Source organism: Panthera uncia (assembly GCF_023721935.1).
Source record: "Panthera uncia isolate 11264 chromosome D3 unlocalized genomic scaffold, Puncia_PCG_1.0 HiC_scaffold_8, whole genome shotgun sequence".
Classification (NCBI taxonomy): domain Eukaryota; kingdom Metazoa; phylum Chordata; class Mammalia; order Carnivora; family Felidae; genus Panthera; species Panthera uncia.
The window spans coordinates 46753507-46767270 of NW_026057586.1; the positions used below are offsets into that span (position 1 = coordinate 46753507).

The following is a 13764-nucleotide window of genomic DNA, read 5'->3' on the forward strand; positions in this document are numbered from 1 at the left end:
AGGTAACTTTTTCTTAGTCTTCAGAACTTCTGCTATGTCTGCAGTTTCCTGAAATAATTAGCTCAAACTAATCCTTATGCCAAAGAGGCATATTTCAGGTGGCATATTCAGCTATACTTCAGCACCAATATCTTACTGATTTCAGATCAATCTGATTTCACTTCTTTTACAAGAAACATTAAGCTCCTCCTTTGTGTGAAACTTTAGTGGCATTTCACACACGATCTTATTTCATTCAACCCTCCAAAAGTCCTATGAGGAAGGATTATTTGCCCCATTTTACAGATGAGAAAAATAAAGCTCAAAGAAGTTAAGTAAGTTGTCCAAGATGGCTTCCATGTCCAAGGAACAGAACCAAAATTTAAATCCAGCTCTGACTTGCAAATCTAATTCTCCTTAATTACAAACACATAGTTGTGATTTATCTCGTCTGTCGAATGACAATAATACAATCTGGTAATGAGTTTGATGTCCTTTATTCAAAGAACAATAATCCACAGATTAGGGGAGTACAGTGCCTGACAACCAGTAAAGCATTCTTGGCAAGGAATTTTGGGCAAGAGTGAGTTTTATAGAATATTAGGAGAGGTAAGACAGAAACATGGCTAGGAGGTCCGATTCCTTGTAAGGCCAGCAGGTCCTACTGTTTAGAGTAGGGTAAGATAGCTAAAGCTGAGTTGGAGGACTATGATTGATATAAGCTGAGTTTCCTTGAGAGGCATTTCCCATAAGTGCAGACAGACCTATGTTTAGATCTATGACATGGGTTGTGCTACTGGGGCAGTCCCCATTTGGTGGGTCCTGATATATGAATTAACTTTATCATGACCCTAAACAGTATGTAACTCAAAAGTGGGGCTAAATGGGAAAACAAAATGTAACAAAAAAACTCTTCCCTATAGGTTCAGAAACCAAAATCCTATCTGTAAGCGTTACAATTTTTGACTTGCCTTTCTTTCTCTTTTTTACCTGGTCTACACCAGGGGGTTGGCAAACCATTGCTCACAGACCATAGTCTGGCCCCTGAGCTAAGAATGGTTTTTATATGTTGTGATATTATGCTTATCACATACTAGGCACCGTGGAAGGCATCCCATTTAATATCCATAATATCCCATCTCCATAATATCCCAGTCAGGGAAGAATCATAATCTACATGTTTATAAATTAGGAATCTAAGAGCAAAAAAGATGAAGTTCCCTGATAAATTCACAGAGAATATACCAGTGGGACAGTGCTGGAGTACTGAAATTTACAGAATATGTCACAGGTACGCAAAACCGTAAACTGATTTCTCTGTATCTGAACCAACTTGGTAATAAGCCCCAATATTTCCACTGCTGGCAGGGGGGACATGTGTCATTTAAGATTACTCAGTCATTTCAGGTATAAACTATAGTAACCAAAGGCATTCAATTTCATTAGTCATCAGGGGAATGCAAATTAAGACCACAAACTGAAGGCACAATGTACCACACAGCATAATTAAATTGAAAGTCAGGTAATACCAAATATGGATGTGCAGCAACTCGAACTTTGTTCACTACTGGTAGGAGTGTAAATTGGTTTAACTGCTTTGGAAAACTGCTTCGGAGCATGAGTGATGTGTGCCGGAACTCACAAAGAAGCAACTGCTAGGTTTTCAGGAAGTTTGCCGCAGGTTGATTTCACCTTGGTAGCTTGGAATTGAACGGTGTGGGAGTATATACACCACAGGAACTGGCAAATGTTATTGATGAGCAACCACCCCAGAGAGAGTTAAAAAATTTACCAGCACACCTTGGGGCGGTGTACTCTAAAGCTCTACATACGTGGATCCTGACTTGGCAAATTCATTTCCAGGTATATATGCTTCAGAAATGCGTATATGTGTTGACTACAAGCCATGCACGAGAATAATCGTAACAGCACTAATTGTAACAGCCTCAGACTGGAGACCCAAATACTCATAAACAGAATTGATAAACTGCCATGTTCACTCAATGGAATATTATACAGTGGTAAGAATAAAATAACTGCTACATACAAGAATCAGATGAATTTCAAAAAATGTTGGAACAAAAGGAGTCCAAACAAGAGTACATACTGTGTAGGGGAGGTTGGGTGGCTCAGTCGGTTAAGCAACTGACTTCGGCTCAGGTCATGATCTCACAGTTCGTGGGTTGAGCCCCACGTTGGTCTCCGTGCTGACAGCTCAGAGCCTGGAGCTTGCTTCGGATTCTGTGTCTCCCTCTCTCTCTGTTCCTCCCCTGCTCGTTCTGGCTCTCAAAAATAAATAAACGTTAAGAATACATACTGTGTGACTCCATGTTAAAGTCAAAACAGACCAAATTAACCTCTGGGGTCAGAAGTCAGGGAGATGGTTAGGTGGCAGGGAGAGCAGCTAATGTGGGATGAGATGCAAGGGGATTCTGCAGTGCTGGTAGTGTCCTTCCAACCTAAGTGCTGGTTATATAACTTTATTTTGTGAAACTCATTAAGAAGTTCAATTTAAAAACTTAGTCACTCCTGGGGCGCCTGGGTGGCTCAGTCGGTTAAACGTCTGACTTCAGCTCAGGTCACAATCTCGCACTCTGTGAGTTTGAGCCCCGTTTCAGGCTCTGTGCTGACAGCTCGGAGCCTGCAGCCTGCTTCGGATTCTGTTGTCTCCCTCTCTCTTTCCTCCTCCCCTGCTGGTGCTCTCTGTCTCTCAAAAATGAATAAATGTTAAAAAAAAAATTTTTTTTTAATAGCCACCCTCATAATTGGATATCCATATGGAAATGAACTGCAAATTAAATCTCTTATACAAAAATTAACAAAAAATGGATAACAGATCTGAATGAAAAACAAACAAAAAACCTCTAAAACTTTAAAAAGAGAACAGAAAAAAATCTTTATGACCTGGGTTTAGGCAAAGTCTTTAGACCTAACACCAAACTCTTGATTAAAAACAAAACAAAAGGTCAATTATGTCTCATCAAAATTAAATACTTTTACTCTGTGAAAAACAGTCAAGAGAATGAAAAGACAAGCAACAAAATGGGAGATTATTTGCAAATTACCTGACAAAGAACTTGTATCCAGAATATGTTTCTTGGTTTTGATAAATATACTATAGTTATATAAGATGTTACTAGTAGGGAGAGAATTTTTCAACTTCTAGTGAATCCACAGTTATTTCAAAACAAAAAAAGATCAATTTAAAAATATACTGGTATTTTTTTCTACCAGAATCCCTACTGTCCCACATCTTTGGTATCCTAAGTATCTTCTAACACAATGCTAATGTAGGTCTAACCAATAAACCTTTCCTAGAGAGCAATTTGGCTAAACCAATCAAGCTATTAGAATGTATAAATATTTGACCAAGAAATTCTATTTCTAGGAATTTTTCCTAATAATCAGAGACAAATACCAAAAAATCTGCATACAATGATTTAGTTTTTCATAAATATTTAAGCGAAAAAATTGAAAAAAACTTAAACATTGGAAACATGGGAGAACAGTTAGTATAGTATGATACACCCAGAAGACAGAATACAATGTAGTCATAAGAAATTAAGCCATAGAAGAATATTTATTGACATGGGAAAATGTTAACAATATGCTTCTATATGAAATATGCAGGATACAAAACAGTATATACAGTTTAATACCATTTTTATGGAAAGAAAAATAGCCATATATACAAAATCATGCACAGGAAAAAAATAGAAGGATGTACATAGTAAATGTTAATAATGGTTATCTCTAGATAGTACAATTAGAGGTGATTATACAATTCTCTCAGTAAATTTCACCTGCCCGCCAAACAGTATCTGCTTCATGCTATTCTTTCTTGGGTGTGATTAGCTTGATGTAACTCTTTTCAAACAGACTGCTTCATGGTATGTACCTCCAAACCATACTGCTTTTCCCACGTAAAAAGTAGATGCTACTTGCTCTTACATAACTGGCATATGGAGAATATTTTTAACTAACACAATATACTACAAAATATGCCACAGCATAGATCTGGCTATAGAAAATTAATTGTATGGAGAATCTGAAAATCCTCTACTAGAGAGAAATTTTAAATAGAGAAAAAGATGCTCTCATTAGCTAGGGGTCCACAATGGTTGGGTGTAAATAACTCAGATTCCAGAATTAGAGACTTTGGGATCTCTTCTTCCCAGCTAACTGACTTTAGGCAAAGGAGATTAGGTTTTTTAGTCAGGAAAATGTGATTAATAATTTTATAGAAAGATGCAAAAATAAGATTTTTTTTAAATAAGGGAAAATGAGATCACAGATATTAAAGGTCTTCCATAAAGACCTAAACAACTGAGATGAACAGCAAGAAAGAAATTCACATTTGGTGTTACAGAAAAATTAATTCAATTTTTCTGCAGCACCAAATTCTTCCTATTTTATATCTTTGTTCACAGGTTAGAATGTGTTAAAATTGTGAAATTATTTTAGTGTTAATTAATGGTCTTCAACTTCTTTAGTTAACAGTTAATAACACTGGATATACTTTTCATGGAATCTGACCTAGCTGTTCTAAATATATATATAGCACATCCTCCGATGACTCTTGATCACTGGCAACATCAGACATATTTACAACAAATATGACTTGGATTTTATTTCTCAGAATCCATCCTAGTGGAAAGCTATTTACTCAATTTTTATTAAAAACACCAAATAAGGTTGTTGGATCTTTTAAAGGTAAGACATCAAGAGACCAGAAAAGGCTATCTATCTGTGTCTGCTTTTCTGCAATGCTTTCCATAATGCAAGCACCATTCCAAGTTGCCTCCTAATTTCTGTCCCCTTCCTTTGGAAGAGAATCTCAGGCAAATCTGCAATCAATTAATGACTCTCAATAATTGTTTGCAATCATATCTGAAGGGGAACAGTTAATGACTTACTGTTAGATCTCAAAGATAAATGTATTGTCTAGAGGTAAACAGCATAACTTGCAGATGAAAGGAACATAAAACATTGATCTTAAGGAAGATCTGGTAAGAATGGACAAGAGGGATTTTCTTTGTTTTCCCAACCAAAATGTTTGCTCCTTTTCGCCCCAAAGTCAAGGAGTTGAGAAAGACAGCTGGAGCATACCTACATAACTATGCGATGATGCACTCCACCCCATACCAGTGTTGTTTTCCTACCTCTATCCCCTTCTAGAAAGGCCCCGTTAACTGCAGAAGAGCTTCTACAGTAGTCCTAATTCCTCAATGAAGATCACAAGAAAGGTACTCCCAGGATATGAAAAGACCCAAAACTAGAATATTACACTAACACGTTTCAGGGGCAAGAGACTACTGACACTCCGTATCTACTGGTTTGCATTACAAGAATCAAAAAAAGTAAAAGCCAAAAAACCACATTTTGAAATTTCACAATCACCAATTTGCGACAGAAATCAAAGCATAACACTTGTGCTAAAAAATATGTCAGATGAATTATCGTTTCAGCACATAACTGCAGATGGATACTCCTGGATTTTTGCTTAATCATTACTCAGTGATGAACACTATAAAATGCAAGGTGACTTCCTATGAACCAAAATCACAAGAAGAAACTCTCCAAGATCAATCTGCAATGAGGTCCTATTCCAATAAGCCATAAAGAGCAGTAAAAGGCAATATTCATTTAACGTTATGAGAATCCCGATGACAAGATATCAGGTATTTATATTCCTCTCGAGACATTTCTTCCCCACCTAACAAAGGCACTTGACATGTACTGAAATGGACAGTTAATTCAGGTACTGCCCTGGACAACTGTTACCTTCCTAAGATTAGATGAAGTGGCAATTAAGTTCAAATTAATTCTTCTGAAGCAGCCTGAAATACACATGAATATATCACAAGTTCTCTATTTTTGGCAGATGATATAACCAAAGAAGAAAAGGTAACGCTGGTGTCCACAATGGATTGGCTGACTTGAGCAGTCCAGGATCCTCTCTGCACAATATTCCTTGATGACTGTGGAATTTGTGTATAATTATAGGCAAATTAACCTGTTGTATAAATTTTAGGTATTAATGTTCACTCCTCTTCTTGTCTTTTTTTACTTTTTTGTTTTTTCCCAAAGCCTTAGATGATTCCTCCTAAAAAAGATATAAATCAATGTAGTATCTCCCAGTTTATATCAAGATACCGGCTTAGGAACCTTAAGTCTAATCATACAGAATAAACAGAACAGTGAAAATATAATTACTTCCAGGTACATCATCTTTCTGTTTTATGGGACATTTTTACTTATAGTCTATTTTAATATTTCCAAAATAATCAAGGATAGTCAAGGAAAACACTCATCTAACAGATTTATGTTTGAATCTATTTAATCTACTGTGCACTTTTCAAAGTTAAGGTAGAAAACTTTAAATAAAATAAACATGTTTATAAAATATGAAACAAAAAAAATTCAAAGTTTAAGGGCAGACATCCAAATGCATGCCAGGGGAGAGGGAAGGGACTCTGAGACTAACAGTGAATATCAGAATTTTACATATGTTTAATTTCTTTTTTTTTAACGTTTATTTATTTTTGAGACACAGAGTACAAGCAGGGAGGGACACAGAGAGAGGGAGACACAGAATCTGAAAGAGGTTCTAGGCTCTGAGCTGTCAGCACAGAGCCTGATGTGGGGGACCGTGAGATCATGACCGGAGCCAAAGTCAGACGCCTAACAGACTGAGCCACCCAGCCGCCCCGGAATTTCACATACGTTTAAAGAACAGCTAGCTCATAGCATTAGCTACACAACCTCACCTGGCCTCAATTTAGGGACTGAAGAATAATTGGGTCTTAAAAGTTTTTATAAAATTCTGTATGAATCTATGAAATTAAGGCTCAAAGGGATGGAGTGATCTGCCCAAGGTTACACAACTAACTAGCCACACTGTTTTTACTAGAATCTAAGTCTACAATTTCCTAGTCCAAAGGTTTTCCCAGTGTACCACAAACACTCTGATTCATTCTTAATTTTCTGTCTGGGTTTGTTTTTTTTCTACTTTCATAGGCAATGGTGAGAAACTCTATATAGTATCAATAAGCACTCACCGGTGAATTTGTGTAGTTTCTCTCCACCAGTATGTTTCTGGCACAGTTGTTGATATGTTTAAAGCGATCTGGTCCTAGTAGAATTCCTCCGTACCAGCGTGATACTACCACCATGACATTTCTCACATTCAAAATCTGTTATTTTCAGAAGCGTAATTAGATATACACATAGACATGTACAAATTCGAGTTCTAAACTGCACATAAAATTTCCCTATGACTTGAATGGCAGAACCGCCCGAGTGAGCAGAGTGAGATTCCTAAAATTCAGGCGACAGAATTTAGAAATCAAACACTGTGCTCCACAGTGTCCTCGAATTCCAAACTGTGGGGCAACTGGGAAGAATGAAGGGGAACTCATGCAGGTTGTGTTCCAGTTCTTCATGAATTCAACCAAAATAGCTCAGTTTAAGCAGCCTTTTGCCCCTAGGCCAAACAACAACCAAAACATGCTTCTGAACAAAACAGTGGAAAGAACTCGGGCTGCATGGGTAACTGCTGGGGCCTACCAGCAAGGTCTTCCTCAGTTGGGTATCTGTCAAATGCTGTTCTTAACATGAAGCCCACCAGGCTACAGGCCTGACCACACAGAGTTCCTATCATGGAAACGGCCTGATTAGAAAACAAACCTCCACATACGGTAACAGAAGAAACTATAGCAACTACCTTAGGAAAAAAACCAATCTATTCTTAAAATTAATAGACAATTAAGATCAATGATCACCATACAGATGAAGAAAATCCAGCAGCATGAAAGAGAAAGGACAAGATAAACAAACTAAAATGGACCAGGAAAAATTTAAAGGGGAGAACATCTAAAAAAAAATCCTCTAATTACTATTCTCAGAGAAATTGCATTCATAAAACCAAAACAACACATTATAAAAAAGGGCTCGACCCCAAGGTCAAGAGTCACATGCTTTTCTGACTGAGCCAGTCAGATGCCCCAACAAGAAAGAACTGTTAAAACTTAAATACATGATTGCTAAAAAAAATTTTTAATTCAACAGAAATCTTGGAAGACAGGTAAGAAAATGTCTTAGAACATAAGGTGAGGAGATGGACAAGTTAATGAAGAAAGCAATATTCTGGGTCTATCCAGATGGTCCAATAATACCCAACTAACAAGAAATGCACAAAGACAGAACAGAGAAAATACAGGGATGACATTGTTGAAAAACAAAAAGGAGATGCTTTTTTAGAGTTGAAGACAATCTTCTATCATTTATGACTGCCAGACCTTCCAAGCACAGCGCTTGTTATTAACCTTGGGCTTTCTGCCCCACATCAAGTGGTTAAACGTTTCTCTCAAGGTTTAAAAATTAACTACTAGTTATCCCAAATATATCTCATGTCATGTAGCCTAACTGATTTACTTATTCCTAAATGGAGCTCTGTTTCATTGAAAAATTTTATGGCTCAGAGAGCAGGATTACCAGGGTTTAACTTACACTTACCTCCATGAGATGGAGAAGACGCCCGCCAGCTGCTGTCTCCCCATCATCCTCACAGTCCTGTAAGAAGGTCTGTTTATCCTCACAATATATTCTAGAAATACATATAACAGTGTTACACTTTGAAACTCCAAAATATTGCACCGAAAAGTTACACCTACATACTTGTTGCAATCAATTTACTTCCAAAATCTGCATATTTGTCAAAAAAAAAATTCTTCTTGAACTGTATATTAGATACATTTTCTCTGATTTGTTATCCAGTACATTTCATTTTTTTTTTTTTTATATTTGTGAAAGCTAGGAATCAAGGGCACCTCCCTTAAAGCAGAAATGCTATAATTATGGAAAGGTGAGTTTATACATCTGACACCTCATCTAATCTTGAAGCTATAAGGTTACAGAGAGTAGTCATTGAAAACCATTGATTGAGAATATACTGTAGAGAAGTATGTAGGCACCATGAAATGATATAAAGAAATAAGTGGCATACTTCAGTCTTCAAAGAGCCTTAGAGCTAGTGGAAGAGACAAAGAGTATATAAAAAAGATGGAGGTGATGGAATCAACATAAATTAACATTTTATACTTTCCTCACATCTTATTTTAGCCATCAAACATTTCTCTATCCTCCCCATTCTAAGAATTATAAGGTTTACCTTCTCTATAATTTTTCCCCTGGTTAATTATCAATATCTGAGATAAATCATGATATTTTTACCTATTTAAATTATCTAGAAAGTTTGCATTTGGAATAATAATTTGGGCTACATTGTAGCAGAATAAGCATGGCAAGTAAGGGTGAGATATAAAAAGAAAACAGTGACAGTTAAAGTATGGTGTCTACAGGATTTCTTAGGTCCCTACAGATGACACCATCTAGGACTAGGCAAACGCAGCAAAGATACTTTTCCAGCTGTGGCTATAAAAAAGCCAGATACTACCATATCTAATACCTAAGTCAATTATAGCAATCCTATTCATATATTTATTATATATTCATATGTATTATAGCAATCATATTCATTCATTTATTCACTCATTCCTCCTTCAATCTATCTTTCCATTCATTGACTCAATCAATATTTACTGCCCACCTACTATGACCAGGCTCTACAATTATTTAGAATTGACCTCATTCCAAGAGAACAAAGTTCGTGCTAATAGACAAAATTTTATATGGCAAATTTAAGGCAAAAAGGTGTCAGCAGTTGGTGTATATTAGGACTGTAATTATAACCTAACACCATAATTTTATGGAACAAATGAAGAAAACTTGAGTTATAAATCAGTGCTAATAGGTTTTTTAAAAATGAAAATACCAAGGACATTTTTACTTTTTCGGCACATGCCAGGAAGACGATAATGCAGTATCCCATAGCTGTGTATACCAGTAGCCTGAAGAGTGCCTCGTAACTCCAAAGCAGGAACACAGCCCCAGAACGAAGAAGTAACCTTAAAAGGATCCTAAGCATTCAAAATATACAACACAAAGTCCATATACGAGATAAAGGTTATTTACTTTACTTCCAGTGGGATCCTGCAAGACTCCACTTTGTACCTGGTTTAGTCTTAGGTGCCACACAATTCTGGCAAGCTAAGCTCTTTCATTCCGAAGTGTCAATTATAACATAATGGAGCAAGGTGGAGTAAGCGTGTAAGTCGTGCTGATATCTGTGAGAACTGACAGCTGGTCTGATCACCTACTAACTTGCAAAACTAAAAAAAATACTTCCAGGTACTTAAAAACAAAAATCTGGGGCCTGAAATAGAATATCTGGCATATTATTTAACTTTTTTTTTTTTTTTCAACGTTTTTAATTTATTTTTGGGACAGAGAGAGACAGAGCATGAACGGGGGAGGGGCAGAGAGAGAGGGAGACACAGAATCGGAAACAGGCTCCAGGCTCCGAGCCATCAGCCCAGAGCCCGACACGGGGCTCGAACTCACGGACCGCGAGATCGTGACCTGGCTGAAGTCGGACGCTTAACCGACTGCGCCACCCAGGCGCCCCTTAACTTTTTGATAATTTAAGATTAAAATTATATCCAGTGACTGATTGTTGAAGGTGCCGCCACAGAGCCATGTCGGAATAAAAGAGAGAGAAATCAGTTTATCAGACTCCACTTAACAACTTTGTGATCTTGAAAAAGCTAAACTTTTTGCAGGGGCAGAGTTCCTGAAATAATCAAAATTAACTTTCATAAAGTATTTGGCACATAGTAGGCACTCAATAAACACATGGGCTGAATGAATGGCAATTAATACTTTTATAGCACAATTCAAATCACCGAGAGCAAGCAGAGTCTAATCCCTTGTTTTTATATTGATGACCCTAACTCAAAACATCAAAATCCTGCCCAGGGATACTCTAGTAAGCAGGGAATCATATAACAAATAGTTTTTGGAAATTTTGGCACTTAAAGAAATGTGACTTAGTAATATAAAAAAACTCACCTATCCAAAGTGATGGATTGTTTTTTTTAATTTTCTGATTTTCAGATAGCCTAGATTGTACTAATATTCTCAATCACACTTTAAATTTGCACTAAATCTTGGGGCACCTGGGTGGTTCAGTCGGTTGAGCATCTGACTTCGGCTCAGGTCATGATCTCACGGTTCGTGAGTTCAAGCCCCGCGTCGGGCTCTGTGCTGACAGCTAGGAGCCTGGAGCCTGCTTCAGATTCTGTGTCTCCCTCACTCTCTGCCCTGCTCATGCTGTCTCTGTCTCTCAAAAAATGAATAAACATTAAAAAAAAAAAAAAGTTTAAATTTGCATTAAATCTCTATGTTTATGTTCTGATTCATTTCAGTCCCAAAATATGTTCTTTTAAGTCTATACTAATTTACGTATTTAGAAATATATTCTTCCTCTGTTTACTAACACTTCAGCAAACATTTGTATAAAACCTTAGTATTCAAAACTAAAAGGAATACGGCAAAAGAAGCACACTTACTTCCCTGCCAATGAAAGCATACATTGGTTTAAAAGAAAAACTTGGGAAAAAATTTGGCACTATGTATCAAGAGTTTCAAAAATGTTCATACTTTGATGATTTTACTTTTTTTTTTTTTTTCCAACGTTTTTTTAATTTATTTTTGGGACAGAGAGAGACAGAGCATGAACGGGGGAGGGGCAGAGAGAGAGGGAGACACAGAATCGGAAACAGGCTCCAGGCCATCAGCCCAGAGCCTGACGCGGGGCTCGAACTCACGGACCGCGAGATCGTGACCTGGCTGAAGTCGGATGCTTAACCAACTGCGCCACCCAGGCGCCCCTGATGATTTTACTTCTAGGAATATATTCTTTCTTCTTCAATTACACGCCCATTTCATTTCAAAAAATAATCTCAAGTAACCAGAACCTACTCCAAGTAAATAATCTAGAATGTATACAAAGATGTTCACAAGAATATTTTTTATAATAATGAAAAATATGAAAAACTAGAAAAAGAAAATAGCTAATTACGGTATACAGACCGAAAGAAATAGTACACAGCCATTACAATAATGTCTATAAAGCAATTATAACAACATGGAAAAATGCTTTTGGTAAATTGTTTATTTCAAGTTATTTAAATTCTAGTTAGTTAACATAGATACTACAGGCAATGCACTGAAAAAATAAAAGTTGCATAGAAGACAAGGAAAATGTATCGATATATTATCAAAATGTATCCAACTATTATCAGTTACATTTAATGGCAGAAAAAGGCTGATTTTCCCTCCAATTCTTTTCCTTTTCTGCAGATTCCAAATATTCTATACGTGATTATTACTTTTATAATGAAAAAAACCCCACATAATAGTTGTTATTTTAAAAATCATGCATCAGTTTCCCCCATTTTTTACAAATTGAACATTCCTAAAATTAGGTTTACTCACCGGTATGCATAGATGTTGTGGGTGGCACTAGCTATTTTCTTATTCTCATACAATTTGGCAAGAACCATCTTCACCTTAAAAACAGCAGTAATATAAATAAACCAATGTATACTTTTTATTTATTCCATAAATAAATGCTAGAAAAATATCTTAAAGCATATTGATATAAATACTGTTGTACTGAAATAGTGATTTAAAGAATTTACTACACTCTGAAAAAGCGATTTCCAAAGTTTTCTCCTCATTTAAAGAGTCTACTACACTCTGAAAAGGTCATTTCCAAAGTTTTCTCCTCGTTTTAGAGGCAGAAACTAATACTCTCAATTGGTATAAAAAACTACAGACCTGATATATTTTTTTTCTTCAAAGGCACAGGTAAGGCTTTATTGGGCCTTATAGTTTGAGCTGAAGCAGGGCACAGTGCTGACAGAGAGTGGTTGGGCTGGCCTCCAGACCTGGTATTTTGAGTACCAAATAACAACAAATATTTAAGCACTAACTATGTTTAAGGTCCTTATAGATGAAATTGTCCCCCCTGTAAAGAATTTTAAACATAAATATGACCATTTTTTAAAATGAACTCTGAAAATTCATCACACTTATGTATCCAAATTGACAGGTACAACATGGTTATGTTCCAAATGTTGTTAAGACCAAAGCTCTCTTGGAGTCCTATAAAGTTTACGGACAAGGTAACAAGAGCCAGATCTTGAAAGATAAGTAGCAATCTCTTTTGCACCAAAAGGGAAGAAAGGGGTGCAAGCAAGAATAAGTCATTCCATTCAGAGGAAACTTCATGTGCAAATCTATCAGATTTAGCAAATAAAACATAAAGGATGCTCAGTTAAGTTAGAATTTCAGATAAACAACAAATAATTTTTTATTAGTAGTATGTCCCATACAATAGTGTTTATCTGAAATTCCAATTTAACTAGGCATCCTCTATTTTATCTGGTAACCTTACCAGGGACATAAAAGAGAAAGGTTCTGGAAACGACGAATAGTTTTATGTAGAAACTATTTAGAGTATGAATGAGATGAAAGACAATGTATCAGGAATGATAAAGCTAGGGTCATATCACAAAGGGCCCCATAGAAGAGTTTAGGTTTCTCCTTGTACACAACGGATATAAGCAAAGATTGGGGGTGGGGCCAGGGACACACAGCGAGATCTTTCAGAAAGGTAACTTGCTGGCAAAGAGTATGGAAGAAATTCTGGAGGTAGGGAAGACTGAGCTGCAGCCAGGGAGATCAATTTGAATCGGAAACTATGTTATCTTGTGGTTATTACTTTTTAATCTTTCAGGTTCTCAGGTTCCTGATCAACAAAATAAAGCAGACACTGATCTTTAAGATTTATTTGAGCTCTCACAATTATGATCCTGT

At 36.5% G+C, this 13764-nt stretch overlaps 1 protein-coding gene across 2 annotated transcripts in view; it reads right to left on the reverse strand.

The window, feature by feature from the left end:
• Positions 1 to 3540: 3540 nt before the first annotated feature.
• Positions 3541 to 13764, reverse strand: part of IMPACT (impact RWD domain protein) — a 31220-nt gene continuing 20996 nt past the window's right edge. For both annotated transcript variants that reach the window (XM_049619622.1, XM_049619623.1), the window contains exons 8-11: positions 12379 to 12452; positions 8497 to 8587; positions 7041 to 7175; positions 3541 to 6085 (exon numbers count right to left, since the gene is read on the reverse strand). In XM_049619622.1, the coding sequence (XP_049475579.1) occupies positions 6017 to 6085; positions 7041 to 7175; positions 8497 to 8587; positions 12379 to 12452 (369 nt within the window). In that variant the 3' untranslated portion in view covers positions 3541 to 6016. The remainder of the gene's footprint in view (positions 6086 to 7040; positions 7176 to 8496; positions 8588 to 12378; positions 12453 to 13764) is intronic.